The sequence below is a fragment of the Ambystoma mexicanum genome, chromosome 10, assembly GCF_040938575.1.
Source record: "Ambystoma mexicanum isolate Mex_15411 chromosome 10, UKY_AmexF1_1, whole genome shotgun sequence".
Lineage (NCBI taxonomy): Eukaryota > Metazoa > Chordata > Amphibia > Caudata > Ambystomatidae > Ambystoma > Ambystoma mexicanum.
The window spans coordinates 1577935856-1577955562 of record NC_090932.1 but is presented as its reverse complement, the minus strand read 5'-3'; the positions used below and the strand labels follow the sequence as shown (position 1 = coordinate 1577955562).

Below are 19707 nucleotides of genomic sequence, written 5' to 3'. Positions count from 1 at the left end.
CAGGGCAGCCCAAACCGATCAAGAGGCTCTGCAGGACTAATTCTCTCTCTCTCTCTCTCTCTCTCTCTCTCTCTCTCTCTCTCTCTCTCTCTCTCATCAGAGCTATGCTTTCTGGTGTTGCAGACAGAATGGAACACAAGCTGCCTCTCTGGCTCGCAGTTTTAAATGGACCCTCATTTCTGTTCCTAGGCCTAAGCCGGGTCTGTGACTCATTGGACTAATGTATCCACTACAGGAACCTGTGTTTGACCTCATGGTCACAGGTTCAAATCCTGACAGGTCCACTCAGCCCTTCATCCTTCTGAGCTCGATAAAATGAGTACTATTAAGTTGGCAAACAATAAACATCAGTTATATGTCAATAGCGCCAGGGTGGCGCTCTGGGGGTGAACGTGCGTTCTACAAATACACCTTTTTATGTTCCAGTGCCTTGCAAGCATGCTGAATGCTGAATATTAACCTCATTTACTGTGTTCCACCATCCAGTCTAGAAACTATCAAATGGGGTTACATCAAGGCAACTGTTTCCTTATTTTCAGACCGCAGAGCTACGTCTAGAGTGATCGGGTTAACTGGTACCAAGGGAAAGGTCTATGAACAGTACATGGGGTTGGAGCCGTTTCCGCCCTGGTACCAAACCCAGGAGCTGGTCTTTCTCACGTACAAAGGTTCTCCAGAAAGTCACTGTTTAGGACAGAGCGGTAGAAAGAGTATGCAGAGGGAGTGTGGCGGTGGGGAAAACAAAGAATCGATGGTAAAGTGAAGATAACAGGAGAGGGGAAAGAACAAGGTGGAATAAAACGCAGAGAAACTAGTTTGGGTAAAAATAAGGAATACCCAACAAAGAAAAATCTCTCTTTCCAACGCGCCAACCACTTTGGGATTTTAAGATTCAAAAGATCTAGTTCCCATTGAGAAGGAGGACATTGTAAAGACCCATGTGAACACAGCTGCCATGCACATGGTGATCAGGAGGTGTACCTCTCAGCTGGCCTGATGTCAGCACATACAGTGGTGATGTCTGTGAAGACAGGACTGTGTGGGGGAGAAAACAGGATTGGCAGACTGATGCCATCAAGCCCCTTCTTCCCATGATGTCACCAGCAGAAATGCACTAGATGGACTGATGTCATGGAGCCATATGTTTGCAGGTTATCGCATAAAGGGCCATCCCCGTTTATACAATAGTAGGAAAACCCATTGGCTCAATTTAACTGGGACATATTGTATTTTTATGTGCAATACATTCTGTAGCTATGAGAAAAAAGGTATAGTACGGAGTCAAGTAAGTACTGTTTCCTATTATCTCTTTGTATAGAAAAGGGACATTTGTGGATGTGTGTGTCTGTTCGAAATGTTCAGCATATTTCCCAACATGTTACAAACCTGAAATCTGGCCTGTGTGTAGGTTCCATGGTGTAGAGAATGTAAAAAGTATAAAATTTACATTTTTCTAAATTCCTGCTTTTTCTTCAAACGGTTTGCAATGCTTACTCCTGCCATATGGCTCTTTGTGCTGCAGTTCTGCGGTAGTTCTACGTTCATTTTTCCTAAAGTCCAGCAGTTCATTGTCCCCTAACTTTCCACAATATCAGTATTCTAGCAGAGATTAGCAGCACTCACTTTTGAAGTCATGCGGGTCACACAAAACTGTGCTTTTGTAGTAATGCGGGTGATAGGAAACTGTGCATGTCTCTTCAATAGTGTTTGCAATGATGTTGTCCGTCACATCGTGGCAAATCTCTCTTGAAAATTAGAGGAACTACATTTCCCACAGAAGATGAAGAACGCGTGCCACCTCAATAGAGTGAAGCTTACATGCTTCAGCAGTACATGTATGAGTATGCCACTTCAAGCATACATGCTTCAGCCCTAGGAATTGCCATGCGAAGCACGGGTACACCTGCTAGTTTTGCATATTTACATATGGCACAATTATGTACGCTTCTCCTTTGAGGCCCGCATAAAAGGAGTGTGCTATTTAGCTTAAGGGACTGTGGGATGTTTTTACCCATGCATCCGAGCCCTACCTCAAAAACTGTGCAGTACTGGCATTGAAAACATCATGATGGCCAGAGCTTGCCAGAAAATGCCCATGGAAAGGCATGAAGAATAGGCTGCTACCCATTTTTGCCGATGTTATGGGCACAGAAGGGCACTGCCTAAAACCACCATTGGACTACCCACACAGTAGCCTGAAACCATTGGGAATGGCAATGCTGATTGCCAAAAGCAACCTAGAATTGTGGGGAATTCATTTTCTTGAATCCCAAAAATGGGTGCATTACCAGTACTCACCACTATCAGAAAGCCGGCATTTTAAAACAACACCAGACTTTTTTGTGTAAAACTGAATAAATGAACCCAAAGCAGGCCAAAGAAAGACTTACTGAGAGGTGGATCCAATGTAAAGTTATATTCTGAAGTGACTTGAAGGTTTATAACAAGACTGGCTGAGCTGTGGATTTCAGCAGTTTAAGTAAATTTGGACTGAAAGACACTAAAAATCTAAATGTTTAAAAGAAATGAGTGACCTACTTTTGAGTGTCACATAGGTTTCAATTGTTTAAATGTCATAGTTTTAAACTTAGAATCAGCATTCTAGCTGCATATGTAAAAATGGTTAGTTTTATTTGAATGCAGAAAACTGGGTAACTAAAAGTGACATTAGCTGGGGCCTGGCTTAAGGAACTGAATTCTGCCCACCAGCTACCCCCAACAGGAGTTGAGACTTGCACAACAGCTGTGTTCCCAGGCCTAGCTGCCTTTTTCTGTTCCCACCAAAAGGGATATGACACTTCTCTGATTGAATTACCTGGGCTCTGCAGGAAATTGAACAAATCCCTGTCCTGACTCAGGCAAATGTTTTATTGGTGGGAGTCGTAAATGTGGCTTCCTCCTGGAAGGAAAGGGGAGGAGCACTGCCTGTGAGAGCAAGCTGGCTTGGCAGAACTGGAAAAACCAGAAATTCAACCTTGTGCTGGGGGGAAACCACACCCCTTTGGGGCCAGAACATAACTCTAAAAAGATGGATCATTCATAGAGCGGATTTGTGAAAATTATTTAAATGATACCATAATTCTTGTGATTTTTCTGCCCACATTTTAAGAGGTTTTTACAACCGGTGGTATGATCTGGGGGCAAGCTAGCAGTTAAGAGGGTATTACTTAAAATGTATGCATGTTAAAAATCTGACACTTCATCAATTAATGTCCATACTCCTTGCGCACATGTGTGTAAATTTGGGTTAATGTCCGATATTGCAAAACCAGTTAAAAAGTGCAAATGTTGCCATTTCTGAATGCAAGCACCCAGGAAGAGCAGATTTGGACAGGGTATACCTCCTGTGATATGTGATGGGTGCATGTAATTTTAAACAAATGTGTACCTGTGCAAATATGTCTTTTTGATCAAATATAGATTGTGTGCAATTTGACAGGGGAGTGTCCTTTCTGAAAGCCATTAAATGACATCATTCTGACACACAATCCTGCTCTCCAGTGAGAACGCAAAGAATTCTCCAACCTATCAGAACTCTGAAGGGGTTGGGCCTAGAAAGCTAGCCTCTCCACCCACTTTCAAAACACATAAAAGCAGACAGTCAGGACAGATAGGGACATTCAATTCCATTTGCTGCAACGCGCTCTGCCGGACCACACAACATCCAGAAGATACGAGATTCAACACTTAGACTTTAAAACTCCAAAGAACTTGATTCAGAACTCAAAGCAAGGGCCCAAACCCACAAACTGAGAACTCTTCTCAGTGGGCCTCAGCATCCAGCAAACCTAACAGCGATAGCAGCATCCAGGAGCCGTGCAGATCAGCGCTGGGTCCAGAGAAAGCTGTGCAGAAAGATCCAGAAGCAGTGCTGTACCCAGAGAAAGCAGAGCAGTATCCAGAACCAGAGGCAGAGCAGAGCTGACCCAGACCGCTGTTCGCAGAACCAGAGAGCTGACCCAGACCGCTGTGCGCAGAGACCGTCCGTGGCGAGTGAAGAAAACCTGACCAGATCCGTGGCGAGGCCCATTCTATTTCTAAATATATTGTGAGTACCTAGCAGAACTGTGCAGAACCAATCTCTTAGTTAAAATAATATAATTCAATCTATTTTAATCTAACCAGAACTGTCTCCTAACTGTCACCTGTCATTTGCAAAGCTGTCACCTGTCATTTCTAGTTGCTAGCTGTAACTTGTCACTTTGAACTTTAAAAATTTCAAATCTGAAAAACGACCTTTACCATATCGCTCATATCTCCGTGACCGTTTGTCTTAGAGACTTGCAGTAACTTTTCGTTGAAGGCTGGGAATCTTGGCTTTTCAACGAACCTAGAACTGCATTCCTACTCCCTATACTTTTGCCGCAATCGCGAAAAACGCACTCGCGAATTTGCCGCGATTTGCAAATTTCTCCACGTGTGAAAACAGCAGCTTCCTTGCTTTCATTTGCCAAAAATTCGTTTAACCTGCCAATCATTCCTAGAACATTGCTAAAGTAAGCCTGAACTAATTTAAACCAACTAATCCTCAACCTGAACCTCCAGAGGGAATTAAAATCATTTTAGCACATTTTCCAATATATTGCTATCACATTTTAAAGCATTTTGAGCCTGTGTAAAACTCATATCGATTCTCCTCTAAGCTTGCTGGGAAACTGGAACTCTGTATTACATGGTGATTGTATACCTGAACCGTGTGCTCTTTCTTCCATCTCCTTACATTGTATAGGGGGGGTGAATTGCCACAAAGGGAAAGTGATTACCTTGTCTTTTGTGAAACCATATCAGTTTATCTTCTATACTGCATTTCATTCATTCAACCTTGCATTTCCTTGAACCCTATAAAGCATTCTCTACCACATTATTCTTCTGTCCCTATTTACCAGTGTGCTACCTTATCCATTTCATGTCAACTCCTTAGTGATTATAAAGAAGTGGGCTAGTGCCAGATTCTCCGTTGTTAATCTTTATCATATCAGATTAAGTGTGATATTCAATTATTAATTTATTATAAAGTGTGATATATATATATATTGTTTAAATTCTCAAATAAACCTTTTAACTTGCAAAACAGAACTACTTCTTGGCTCAGTGGGGTCAGGGGGATTCCAAGAGAGGGGTGTTATATAGGGGTAGTCATCCAGAACGCATGAACTGGACATAAAGATATATCAATAAGGGTTTACATTCAGTATCCCAGACTAGGCATTGACTTAGCTGTAGTGTTGAATTGAATCCTCTTACAAATTGGGGGCTCGTAGCCGGGGATTCCGGATTAGATCTATCACTTGTGCAGATTAATACAGTGTGCCAGCTGACCAGATACACATATCCGGTCGGATCACCACGCTGTGTTACGCTGTAAAGCACTCCTCAAAGGAACGCTCTAAGGAAAAGGTCTGTTTTGCAAAAATAAAATACAAACTTCTGTAAGTCAGGAAGGAACTCAAATTCCAGAATGACGACCTTGGTAGATATGAAAATAGCCAGAGAGCACTTCTTACATAAGCTATTTGTGAGAGGTGAGTGGACTCATCAGGACCAGACGGTCTGGTTGCAAGAAATCGCACCCCAGATCACGGAAACAGGGTCAGATACATGGAGAGACCAGGGTCCCTTACATGTGGCCCTGAGTGAACTATATATGTCCTCTAAGGCCAAGGATGAGCACAACAAGATTGCCAGGGTAGCAGCATATTTATATTTACATATGGGAGCCATGCAGGACAAATGTGCTGAAGGCCAAGATCTGGCGAGTAGGCAACTGCTGGCATTACAGAAGGCCCAATCTGATCTGGACTCTTCTGAGCAGAGGCTGCAGAGGAGCCAGGAGTCAGAAAATGATAGCAGGCAGTATATCATTAAAATAAAGGCTGACCAGGATACTAGATTTCTGGCCCTGCAGAAGGAGCACCAAGACAGTTTGGACTCCTTACTGCAGAGCCAGAAAAAGCTGGAGCAACAATTAGACTTTAACAGGGCATGCACGGAGCAGGTAGCCACCCTGCAAAGTCATCTAGATAGAGTGAAGGCAGAGAGCAACAAGCTGATTTTGAAAGACCTGGATACCCAGGCAGAGTTTGATGAAGAACGCCAGAAAGCTGGTGCCTTTCAAAGGCAGAGGGACGACCTGGCAGCACAAATGAAGGCTCTTAGTCAGGAAAGAGACGCCTTAGGCCAGGAAGTCTGCCATTTAAAAAGAAAAACAGAAGAAAATCACTTGGCCCTCCAGGGGCTGGGTGACCTCCAAAAAGAACACCAGAACTTGTTAGAACACACCAGGAGGGTGGAGGATGCTCTGGCAAGAAAGGAGCAGGCCAATAGGGACACAGCTCAGGAGGTAACCCTCCTGCAGCAAAAACTGGCCCAGTGCACCAGGACCAATCAGGAGGCACAGAGAGAGAATGAGGTTCTCTGCCAGCACAATGATAGACTCCAACAACAGGTAGCGATGCAGGAGAGACTGATAGAGTCTAGTAAGGCCTTAACTGAGGAACTGAAGGCGCAGGCTCTTGCATTGCAACAGGGAGCAGGGGCGAATAGAGATGAGGTTCGCTGGGAAAGAGAAACTCCTGAGCATAACCCCAGGAGCCCTAGTACCAGAGGCCTTTATCTCTCTCAGTCCCTGCACTCTGCCACCCCCATGTCCCCTGGCGCACATGAGCACAGGGCCACAGGGATGGCAGATTACTATCCAGCCAGAAGCATGGGGCTCATAGGCCAGTACCACCCAGGAATGGAGGGGCGGGCATCCGGATATGGGCACCCAAGCACAGTGCAATTTAATGGGGAAACCCAGGAGAGTAGGCCCATTAAGGGCATCCTGAAAATCTCTGCCCAGTTAGGTCAGAGGGGGGGTACCCATCAAATCCTGGCAGCAAGGAGGGATCTGAAGACTCCTCTGAGCGGTACAGGACACAGGAGACCAGGTCCCCACATTCTGCCAGCCATTCCCAGGCTCGCAGAATCCGGGAAAACCTGGAAGAACAGACGGGAACCTCTGGGAGCAGTGCCTCTGAGTCAGAAGATGAATGGACCAGGGTTACCCGGACCAAAAGGGCCAATAAGACAAAAAGGGCCTTGGTTAAGGACCCCTTAAAGCAGATTAAGGCAATCAGGAGCGTCATCTCGCCTTATCATAAGAACGCCAAGTATTCTGTTTGGGAGCACTTAGAGTTGTTTGAGCAAATGATGGAGACTTTCCATTTGAAGGACAGCCAAAGCTGTATTCAATATGTAAAGTGGACCTTCTCCCCGGAATACTCCAGTTTCTTTGCGGGGCTGGAGGACCAAAATCATTTAAGATGGTCCACCTATAAGGCGGCCATCTTGAAACATTTTTCTACTCATAGAAATCCTCAAGAGGCTCGCAAGGCAGCCTACAATTTACAATGTGGGGAGGATCAGGCACCACAAGAATTTGTGCAGGAGTTAAAGCGTGCTTTTTCACAGACCACAAGAAGGGTGCGCACGGATAGCAGAGAATTTATTAATACGGTTTTCCATGCCTTGCCCAAATACATAATGACCCAGCTCGTGAGGGATTTTCACGAGAAAAGATCTTTAGACTGGGTCATTGAACAGGCGACCCGGATCTATGAGGTGCAGAAGCCAATAGAAAATAAAAATAATGCGCCCAAAAACCCCAAAGCCAACAACACCCCTGCTGCTGCCAAGGTGGCAGAGGTAAAGGTCACCCCCGTTTTAGATTTGGAGATGGGGGGGCCTAAAAACCTACCTGCACCTAATAATGCTAGGCCCAGAAGGTCCTCGGGCCAGTCACAGACAGGGAGCCAGGGAGGCAGCCCCACAAATGGGGTCCCTCGCTCTCCTGACTATGTAAGCCCCCGTTACAAGGGAAACAGACCCATCCTGGGTTATGTGTGGACTCCTCCAGCCCAAGGGGGGGATCCAGCCAAGCACCTAACCCAGAGAACTTCCCTCCCAACTTCTCACAGGAGGGCAGAAACTCACCAAACCCTGGGCAGAACTTCTTCCCCAGGTATCCACCCAACTTCCAGCCCCAAAATCCTCCACCCTTCTTTCCCCAATTCCCTGAGCCCAGACAACCGAATACGGGAGAGGGGAGGCCAAGGGTGGAGGGGTATCCAAATCTTCCCAACCAGGGGTACTACCAAAGAAGGGATAGCTACCCTTCCCGGGATCAGCCCAGGGGAGAAAACCAGGGCCCCGTATCAGCCTGAGCGGGTTTCCCAGTTAGAGCGCCAGGTTCAAAACATGGCGCGGGATCTGGGTCACATACTGAGGGCTCAGCAGAACCCTCAGATCGGCATGCCGGCGCAGAACGCACCCAACTCTGGACCTGGTGCTCCAGAACAATGACGGGGGCAGCACCCCGATAACTCACCGGTTTCCAGGGAGGAGGCACAAAGGGAAGGGGGGGGCGGCCCGGAACCGGAGCCAGGGGAACCCACAATGGCTCTGATCTCCAGTTGCCAATTTTTTCTTTCAGATTCCCAAGGCTCTCCACAGAATTCTGCCCAAATCTCTTCGCTAGCGATGTCCAAAACCAGAATTTTAGCCCACCAGTTGTCCAAAAATGTGCATTATCTGTGCCCCCTTGAGGAGAAGGAGGGAAGATACTATGCCCCGGTACAAGTACAGGGGCAGGGTACAATTTTGGCACTGGTGGCCACTGGATCTCAAGCTACCCTTCTGTCCAGAAGGGCCTTTGACGAACTGAATGCAGGAAGGGGAGAGAATTACCAAATTCCTCTCACCTTCCTGGACAACTGCAGAACTTTGACGGGAAGGAAATTCCCGTTGAGGGGACTGCAGACTTGGACATTAAGATCGGGCGACACAAGGTGAAACACCCGGTCATAGTAGTGACTCCAGAGGGCACCCCTTGTTTACTGGGGAATGACCTCCTGAGGAGGTTGTCACCCTTAATAGATTGCGTAAACAAGGTCCTCTGGACCCAGACTAGCCAAATTAAAACAGAGTGTCAACCATGTTAGTTTAAACGGCACCTGCCACATGGTTGAACAAAAATCTGACCAAGTAGAATTTCACTTCCAGAACAACCAAATTCCAGACGTGACAGTAATAGCAGTAGGACAACAGACTGGTGATGGGGGGTCCTCTCTATTTCTGAAAATCAACCTTCCTTCCAGTTTAAGGTGGTATTCCACACTGGAAGGAAACACCCTGAAATTCTTTACTAATCCACAATCAGAAACTCCCACTCCTATAGTCCAGAAAGAGGTGAAATCAGCTCAGAGCCTGGCTGATATTCAGCAAATTGGAGAGCAGTTGTTCATCCCTGTTCAGTTAAATGATGGGAAGGACTCTGTTCTCGCTCGAGTGTGCGTGAACAATGGTAAGAGCTTCATCAGCGAAGCCATGTTTCGCCAACTCCCAAAAGATCCAGCCATTCCCACCTTCAAACTGATAGACAAATGGGAAATGGACCTGGAAGCACCTAATTCCAAACATCTCCTGCCAAGCAGGTGTATGCTCAAAATCTCCATTGGCAACAAGAGCATAGTCCACAATTGTTGGGTCGTGCGAGACGTTCCTGCCGCCTTTTACTTAGGCAGTGACATTCTCAATCGCTTTGCCATTAGTTTGGACCTAATAAACTTCAAAGCTTGGTCCCGATTAGCGGATAATCCCATGGGCTTTGATGATCCAGAAAAGGCATTTAGGTCAGCTCAATTGCTACCTTATGCAGTTGAAATTCAGATCAAAGAGGAAGTCACCATCCCAGAAAGGACCCGACAATTCTCCCTGGAAGTGAAAGCTAAAAGAGGACAATATTTGAAAAACCCTGATGCTTATATCCATCTAAATGCTTCTCTCCAACAGCAAGGGTTAGGGGTAAACCCAACACCAGTAGTCAACATAGAACATGACACCATTCTAATAGAGGTGGATAACAGCGACTTAAAGAGTATTACTCTAGCCGCAGGCACCATTATTGGAATGGCGGTTGATGACCGACATTTTTCCATTGATTTAGGTAATGAACTGTTAGGGCCAATCCCCAAGGACTGCGTTGACGGTGACAGTGAGGACAATACAACACCAGACAGGATTTTTACCCGGCATGGGGGGAACTTCCTGGTGTACACTTCCTGCCCCTATGCTAAGGAAGATGTGACTTGTGACTTCAGGAGGGATGAGGTGATTTTCCAGGTCCATGAGGGCTGCCTTTCCCACCTGAAGCCTCCGGTCCAAATCAGCACTCTGACCAGGGACTTCTCCACCCAGCTGGAGGAGGCCACGGAGATAGCCAAACCAGAAGTCTTTCCAGGCTTCAGGCAAATGGTGGAAGAGAGAGTCAACCTAGCTGATGCCTGTGTGACTCTGGAACAAAAGCAAAAGTTGAAACAAGTTTTCTTGGATTTCCAAGATCTCTTTGCGGTAGACTCATATGACTGTGGTCGCACTGACATCCACACAACAACAATCCCCACGGACCCTGGCATGACTCCTGTGTTTGTGAAGCAATATCGCTTGCCTCTCGCATCAATGGAGTCCCTTACTGAAATAATTAAGAACCTTGAGTCCCGGGGAATAATCCGTCCAGTCCACAGCACCTTCAATAATCCGGTGCTGGGAATATTGAAGCCAAACGGCCAGTGGAGACTCTGCGCCGACCTCAGGGAGCTCAACAAACGGGTCCATACTTCCCGATGGCCTCTGCCCTACATTGACCAAGGGCTGGCCCAGATCCAGGGGTCACAGGTATTCACTGCAATAGACCTGACCAATGGCTACTGGACCGTGCCGGTCAGTAGGGAGGACCAATACAAGCTGGCTTTTACCTTTGGGGGCCAGCAGTATACATGGACCCGGACTCCCTTCGGATACCTTAACTCCGGTAATGAGTTCAATATTTTCCTACATAAGGCCATGCCCGACCTGGGTGCGAGGGGTAACCTGGCTTATGTAGATGATGTCCTCATCAAAAGTTCATCTGTGGAGGAACACATAGCGGAGATCCGTTATGTTCTGACGCAGTTGAGGGCCGCCGGAGCAAAACTTTCCTTTCAGAAAGCACAGTGGTGTAGAACCCGTGTTAATTTCTTGGGGCATGAGATTACTCCTCAGGGTCTCTGTCCCCAGGAAAAGAAAGTGGAAGCACTTCAGAAACTGAAAGACCCCACAACTCTGCGGGTACTAAGGAGCCTCCTTGGACTGACTAATTACAGCAGAAAGTTAATTGAGGGCTACGCAGAGATCACCAGACCCCTGATTCATCTCCTGAAGGGGGGGGTCAAGTGGGAATGGGGTCCAGAACAAGCCGAGGCAGTAAAACAACTCAAAAGAAGCCTCTCAAAAGCGCCTTGCCTAGCTTACCCTGTCAGAAACAAGGAGTTCTTCCTGGAGACGGGCCAAGGAGGACGATCCGGAGACCGGGAGCAGAGACGCAAGGGGTCCAGTGTACCGCCCAATACTCCCATCAGGACCGGCGAGGAGAACCGATCGATCCGACCGGATGGAGGAAAAGATGCTGAACTGTGCCATCTATTGGAAGAAGATGAGGAAACATCCCAGGTCTTGCGAGTTCCATCAGTGAAACAGAATGGCCATCGCAAGAGGGGGGCTTGTGGGATGTTTTTACCCATGCATCCGAGCCCTACCTCAAAAACTGTGCAGTACTGTCATTGAAAACATCATGATGGCCAGAGCTTCCCAGAAAATTCCCAGGGAAAGGCATGAAGAATAGGCTGCCACCCATTTTTGCCGATGTTATGGGCACAGAAGGGCACTGCCTAAAACCACCATTGGACTACCCACACAGTAGCCTGAAACCATTGGGAATGGCAATGCTGATTGCCAAAAGCAACCTAGAATTGTGGGGAATTCATTTTCTTAAATCCCAAAAATGGGTGCATTACCAGTACTCACCACTATCAGAAAGCCGGCGTTTTAAAACAACACCAGACTTTTTTGTGTAAAACTGAATAAATGAACCCAAAGCAGGCCAAAGAAAGACTTACTGAGAGGTGGATCCAATGTAAAGTTATATTCTGAAGTGACTTGAAGGTTTATAACAAGACTGGCTGAGCTGTGGATTTCAGCAGTTTAAGTAAATTTGGACTGAAAGACACTAAAAATCTAAATGTTTAAAAGAAATGAGTGACCTACTTTTGAGTGTCACATAGGTTTCAATTGTTTAAATGTCATAGTTTTAAACTTAGAATCAGCATTCTAGCTGCATATGTAAAAATGGTTAGTTTTATTTGAATGCAGAAAACTGGGTAACTAAAAGTGACATTAGCTGGGGCCTGGCTTAAGGAACTGAATTCTGCCCACCAGCTACCCCCGACAGGAGTTGAGACTTGCACAACAGCTGTGTTCCCAGGCCTAGCTGCCTTTTGCTGTTCCCACCAAAAGGGATATGACACTTCTCTGATTGAATTACTTGGGCTCTGCAGGAAATTGAACAAAGCCCTGTCCTGACTCAGGCAAATGTTTTATTGGTGGGAGTCGTAAATGTGGCTTCCTCCTGGAAGGAAAGGGGAGGAGCACTGCCTGTGAGAGCAAGCTGGCTTGGCAGAACTGGAAAAACCAGAAATTCAACCTTGTGCTGGGGGGAAACCACACCCCTTTGGGGCCAGAACATAACTCTAAAAAGATGGATCATTCATAGAGCGGACTTGTGAAAATTATTTAAATGATACCATAATTCTTGTGATTTTTCTGCCCACATTTTAAGAGGTTTTTACAACCGGTGGTATGATCTGGGGGCAAGCTAGCAGTTAAGAGGGTATTACTTAAAATGTATGCATGTTAAAAATCTGACACTTCATCAATTAATGTCCATACTCCTTGCGCACATGTGTGTAAATTTGGGTTAATGTCCGATATTGCAAAACCAGTTAAAAAGTGCAAATGTTGCCATTTCTGAATGCAAGCCCCCAGGAAGAGCAGATTTGGACAGGGTATACCTCCTGTGATATGTGATGGGTGCATGTAATTTTAAACAAATGTGTACCTGTGCAAATATGTCTTTTTGATCAAATATAGATTGTGTGCAATTTGACAGGGGAGTGTCCTTTCTGAAAGCCATTAAATGACATCATTCTGACACACAATCCTGCTCTCCAGTGAGAACGCAAAGAATTCTCCAACCTATCAGAACTCTGAAGGGGTTGGGCCTAGAAAGCTAGCCTCTCCACCCACTTTCAAAACACATAAAAGCAGACAGTCAGGACAGATAGGGACATTCAATTCCATTTGCTGCAACACGCTCTGCCGGACCACACAACATCCAGAAGATACTAGATTCAACACTTAGACTTTAAAACTCCAAAGAACTTGATTCAGAACTCAAAGCAAGGGCCCAAACCCACAAACTGAGAACTCTTCTCAGTGGGCCTCAGCATCCAGCAAACCTAACAGCGATAGCAGCATCCAGGAGCCATGCAGATCAGCGCTGGGTCCAGAGAAAGCTGTGCAGAAAGATCCAGAAGCAGTGCTGTACCCAGAGAAAGCAGAGCAGTATCCAGAACCAGAGGCAGAGCAGGGATGACCCAGACCGCTGTTCGCAGAACCAGAGAGCTGACCCAGACCGCTGTGCGCAGAGACAGTCCGTGGCGAGTGAAGAAAACCTGACCAGATCCGTGGCGAGGCCCATTCTATTTCTAAATATATTGTGAGTACCTAGCAGAACTGTGCAGAACCAATCTCTTAGTTAAAATAATATAATTCAATCTATTTTAATCTAACCAGAACTGTCTCCTAACTGTCACCTGTCATTTGCAAAGCTGTCACCTGTCATTTCTAGTTGCTAGCTGTAACTTGTCACTTTGAACTTTTAAAATTTAAAATCTGAAAAACGACCTTTACCGTATCGCTCATATCTCCGTGACCGTTTGTCTTAGAGACTTGCAGTAACTTTTCTTTGAAGGCTGGGAATCTTGGCTTTTCAACGAACCTAGAACCGCATTCCTACTCCCTATACTTTTGCCGCAATCGCGAAAAACGCACTCGCGAATTTGCCGCGATTTGCAAATTTCTCCACGTGTGAAAACAGCAGCTTCCTTGCTTTCATTTGCCAAAAATTTGTTTAACCTGCCAATCATTCCTAGAACATTGCTAAAGTAAGCCTGAACTAATTTAAACCAACTAATCCTCAACCTGAACCTCCAGAGGGAATTAAAATCATTTTAGCACATTTTCCAATATATTGCTATCACATTTTAAAGCATTGTGAGCCTGTGTAAAACTCATATCTATTCTCCTCTAAGCTTGCTGGGAAACTGGAACCCTGTATTACATGGTGATTGTATACCTGAACCATGTGCTCTTTCTTCCATCTCCTTACATTGTATAGGGGGGGTGAATTGCCACAAAGGGAAAGTGATTACCTTGTCTTTTGTGAAACCATATCAGTTTATCTTCTATACTGCATTTCATTCATTCAACCGTGCATTTCCTTGAACCCTATAAAGCATTCTCTACCACATTATTCTTCTGTCCCTATTTACCAGTGTGCTACCTTATCCATTTCATGTCAACTCCTTAGTGATTATAAAGAAGTGGGCTAGTGCCAGATTCTCCGTTGTTAATCTTTATCATATCAGATTAAGTGTGATATTCAATTATTAATTTATTATAAAGTGTGATATATATATATATTGTTTAAATTCTCAAATAAACCTTTTAACTTGCAAAACAGAACTACTTCTTGGCTCAGTGGGGTCAGGGGGATTCCAAGAGAGGGGTGTTATATAGGGGTAGTCATCCAGAACGCATGAACTGGACATAAAGATATATCAATAAGGGTTTCCATTCAGTATCCCAGACTAGGCATTGACTTAGCTGTAGTGTTGAATTGAATCCTCTTACAGGACAATTGCCGACTGATACCCACTGTGCTGAGTTGCCGCACACACAATAATGGTGACCATCTGATCTCTTTGTGTCCCTGCAATTATAAATCACTGGACAATCTTACGCATTTTTTATTTTTCTGTTCATTATTAATTAACCTTAGGTCAAGACTTTTAATTCAGTTATTTAAAAAAACAACTGCAGAACAATTAATGATGCAATAAAATACCTTTGCTCTGTGCCGGATAAAGAAGATGCTCATGCTGTTTATGCATTTGTTGATGGCATTGTTATAAAATGAAGAATGCTGTCAGAAGAACTAATCAGTTTGTATAATGACTGCACAGGGTCTTTATTGCTTTTAATTCCTGTATATTTTTACCTTGTACTGTACTCTTTTATGATGGTTTTAACTTTTGAAATACATATTTGATAAAAGATTTGATGATATGAGAACATAAATCATGATTTTATCCTATTTTAGGTACTTATTTAAGTTAACACCGACTTTTGTTGTAGGAATTGACACAGGTTTCCTGGATAAAGAATGACATTCTGATGAATGCTGGTAGACTGATAGACGTGTGCATAACTTGATGGAAGTGAACAAGTGGCTGGATGGATGGATGGATGGATGGATGGATGGATGGATGGATGGATGGATGGATGGATGGATGGATGGATGGATGGATGGATGGATGGATGGATGGATGGATGGATGGATGGATGGCTGGATGGATGGATGGATGGGTGGGTGGATGGATGGGTGGATGGATGGATGGATGGATGGATGGGTGGGTGGTTGGGGGGGTGGATGGATGGATGGGTGGATGGATGGGTGGATCAATTCACTGAGTAGATTATCCCTTCATGACGTGGCTCTATTGTTTCTCTTTCTCAGCCATGAAGAAGCTCTGGGGTGATAGAGATCATCAGTCAGAGATCGAAGACTTGATCAATGAACAAAATGCCAGGAAAAATACCAAAGTCCTGAGTGTTCTGGAACTCATACTGGACCGGTCACTACGGAGGCAGCTGTGCATTCTGAGTTTTTTGATGATCACGTTGCAGTTCTGTGGAGTCAATGCAGTTGAGTTCCTTTCATCGATACAAACCTAGAACTGTCAGTCATTAAAAATCTACAGATCCCTAGACCTGAGGTTGTGGGAATTTGGACCGACACATCAACAAAGGTGTTTAGAAGGATTATCGGCTGCCATTTTGCCTCTGAGCTCATGTACAAGCAGTAATGTTGGCTTCTCAGAAAGAGAGTGATCATAATACATCTCCACAGGACTTCTCTCACCTGGACTTAGACGTACCATTCCATTAAGGGCGATGATTGGTTAGGGGTATTTGAGCTGCATACACAGTGGAATGTTTAGGGTGTAATGAGCAAATGTCTGAGAATGTATTACATTTTAGGATAGATATCCTTCTTCTCGGCAATACTCTGGGCTCCTATAAATTCCAATATACTTCCTTGCGTCTAACACCTCTCCCTACCAGCTCTCTGGAGGCTTGTATATACAATGGGGCTGAAGAAGCTGTTGTGATGACCTGCAGCAGGGAACCGTCTGAAACGATCATTTTGGCATCAAAGTGCATTAATCAGTGGCTGCCCATTCACACTATCGGTTCACGCGGTGTCTAGTCATTCCATTGAATTCCAAAGCATTGAATGCCATACCATAGAAAAAAAAGTATCTAAAAAAAGCATTGAATGCATTTTTTTAAGGTAAAGGGTTTATTTTTATCATAACGGGGTTTAAAGGTTAAAAAAGGGAGTCTAGGGGGTTTACCCTCCCATTAAAAAAAAAGGAAAAAAATGAATTTGATGCTTTTTTTCCGATGCATTTTTTCGATGGCAAGGCATTCAATGTTTTGGAATTCGATTCAATGACTATAAACCGGTTCACGCACCATATGGTGCCCAGGCTATTGGTAAATTCTGAGATGAAACAATGTGTTGACGATTCAGGTAATATATAAATACAGCATATTTTTTGTTGAAACATGTTGACCAATTTAATGCCAAAAATGCACCCCTTGAGGAATCGGACTCAGCAAAAAGTGAAAGGCTTCCAAGACAAACACGTTGCCCCTGAGTGATCCTCCCAGCCTGAATTATTTTTGTGATTCAGTTTACATTAAAACATTTTCCAGGCATACATATCTAACAGTTGCTAAAAGTGTGGGAGTCCCTCTGCATGATAGTAGCCATCTTAAGTGGGCACCCTCCCAAAGAGCAGCTTATTTGGCCTTGTTAGTTCTCAGTATAAGGGCACTCACACGCTTGGCATGTATTCCTAGCAGACGCATCAAAAAAGCAATGCAAATCAGTGGACCCAACAGTTTTCTGGCCAGCAAATTAGAAATTAACAACCACTAGCACCCAGAGTGGAATCCTAGAATCCTGTGAGCCAATCAAGATCAGGGATGGCATTTTACCAAAATGCCAGGGGTAGCGGAAGTGGCATCACACAACTCTTGACCTCTGATGACATCACGGGAAGCGATGGAAGACAACCTTTCACCACTTGGCAAAACAGGAAGTGGCATCACCTAGCATTTTTCCAATACACTACGAAAAATATGATTACAATATCACTGTAATGTGATATACACTTCGTACAAGAATGGATCACCATATGCATCGTTAATATCAGTGTGTATAGGCCCATATTACCAAATTACTGTGAATGCAAGCAGACGTCCAAGGCCAAATGATAATGATGTCTTATTAAATAGCACTTACCATTAAGCTCTTTATATAGAACAAATATACATACAATATCACTCCACATGTGTTGGTACTTATTTATCAACCTCAGAAGAATGAAAGGCTGAGTTGGGCTTGCCGGGTTTCGAACCTGCAACCTGCAGATTACACACAAATCACAGCAGCAAGTGGTCAACCCACTGAGCTATCTTACCGGCTATATTAAAATGAGCAATTACATGTCTGAATGTTCTCAAAGTCAGAAAGCAAATTACACTCTATGGTGGATACCATTAGACTGGTTACTGAGATTCAACAGCAGGCCAGTTCATCTGCAGGTCGGGTGCAAAGTGGGCCACATGTTGAGCCTGCGTGGATATGCTTTTCAGGCTTCAGACGTCGGCAAAATACATACCATTGAGAGGGTTCCTTACTGTGTATTAAAGAATTTAGAGGAGCACAAGGAAAGCAGCGCACTCACGTGGCATCACGTACTCTGGGCACCCGTTACCTGCTGCATGCAAACAAACATCCTGAACCGCATTCGATGGATATAGGATACATTACAACAAAGCATTAATTGTGGTACAATTAAATTAAGGGCCACTTCATGTGCTATGGTCAAACATTTGTACACTATACACACGTTTTTAGGCACAAGGTTTTTGTCAACTGATCAAGTACACTTAGATGGAGTGTCTTGTAATGATCGTAACAGAGACAAGAGCAGAATAAAACATGCTATAAATGCAACTTGCGAAAAGCAAAATACATAGGGCCTGATTCACAGAAGCGTTTTCTAATCTTGCAATCCCATTGGAAAACACTCTGTTAAAGGGATGGTCTGGTAAAAAATTTTATTTAAAAAATAGATAGGCCACATAAAAAAAAAATACTAGCATTCTCCGTTTTAAAACTTCCTATGTAAAATTTTGAGCTATTCAAGCTCAAAATTCGAAAAAGCAAGCACAGGGGAGCAGCCATTTTGTGAAATGGAGGCCCTCCTGTGCTGGCTTTTGCTTTTGCGGCACTAATGAAGGAAAAGCCAGCCAGCTGTAGTAAACAAAAGCTACCGCTGGGTGGCTTTCCCTTCATTAGTGCTGTAGGCGGAGGACGGGGACCGGTGACCAGAGCAGGAAAGCTGCAGCTGAATCTGGGTAAGTGCTATTTATTTTTTCTTCTGGGTCTCTCCTCTCATGCCTCACCACAACAAAAGATGGACTACACACTTCTGGCTACTTTGCTGTAGGCACGCGGCCGCCATCTCAAAGTGTGTGCCCCCTCATGTTTCGTTTCACAGCCCCACAAAAGAAGGGACTGCTTAGCATCTGGCTCAGCATCCAGGTGCTGATAGCGTTATTGTCCAGATCCCCAATGATAATACCCATTCTCGAGGGCCTTTAACCCTCCTTGTGTGCCATCTCTTTGGTCAGGCCCATCATTCAGGCTTCTAGGCTCTTAACCATAGGTAATACCTGGTGTTCCATGCAATAATGGTTAATTGCACCCAGAGTACAACATTCGTATAGGCGTGCTTTAAATATCATATCATATCATATCATTCAGGGAATATTAGGATTCCAGGAAGCAAGCACAGTTGTTGTTGAATACAGTTTTAAATTCTGATTTGGCTAGCCCTCCTCCGCTGCTTCTTCCAATGTCCACTCTCACGTTTGTAAGGCACATCCATCTTGTGGTATTCCAGCTCTCTGGCATTTTCTTTTTGGTCTTCCCTTTCATTGGCCCACCCATCAGGAATAAAAAGTGAAGTAGGACATCATGGTCTATTTGCCACGCATCTGCTTGTGTGCACTTCACAGTAGGGTTATCCTCCCAGTTGGGAAGGAGAGAGAACAGAAACATCACAGTAAGGATGCGCACGCAGGGGGCGTAAAGGTAATTGCCAGGGGCAGGCAATACAATTGATGCTATACAAGCCCAAAGGAGTAAATGCTGCCACAGATTTGCTGAATGATACAGCAGAAGGACTAGATTTACTCAAGTGCTGCCCAGGGACATCATTTCACCAAAATGCCTGGGGCAGCAGAAGGGACATCACACAGCCCATGACCTCAGAACACAACACAGGAAGTGATGTCATTTGACCCCGTTCTAAGTGACATCACAGGAAGTGATGGCACACGACCTTTAAACCATTCATTTTCCAGTACACT

General features: G+C 44.7%; 1 protein-coding gene across 1 annotated transcript in view; it reads left to right on the top strand.

Annotated features, from left to right (window-relative positions):
* The window catches only part of LOC138492614 (solute carrier family 2, facilitated glucose transporter member 11-like), a 217436-nt gene that overhangs the window by 108488 nt on the left and 89241 nt on the right, over positions 1-19707 (top strand). Inside the window, exon 7 of the mRNA XM_069619907.1 lies at positions 15713-15900. Within this exon, the coding sequence (XP_069476008.1) occupies positions 15713-15900 (188 nt within the window). The remainder of the gene's footprint in view (positions 1-15712; positions 15901-19707) is intronic.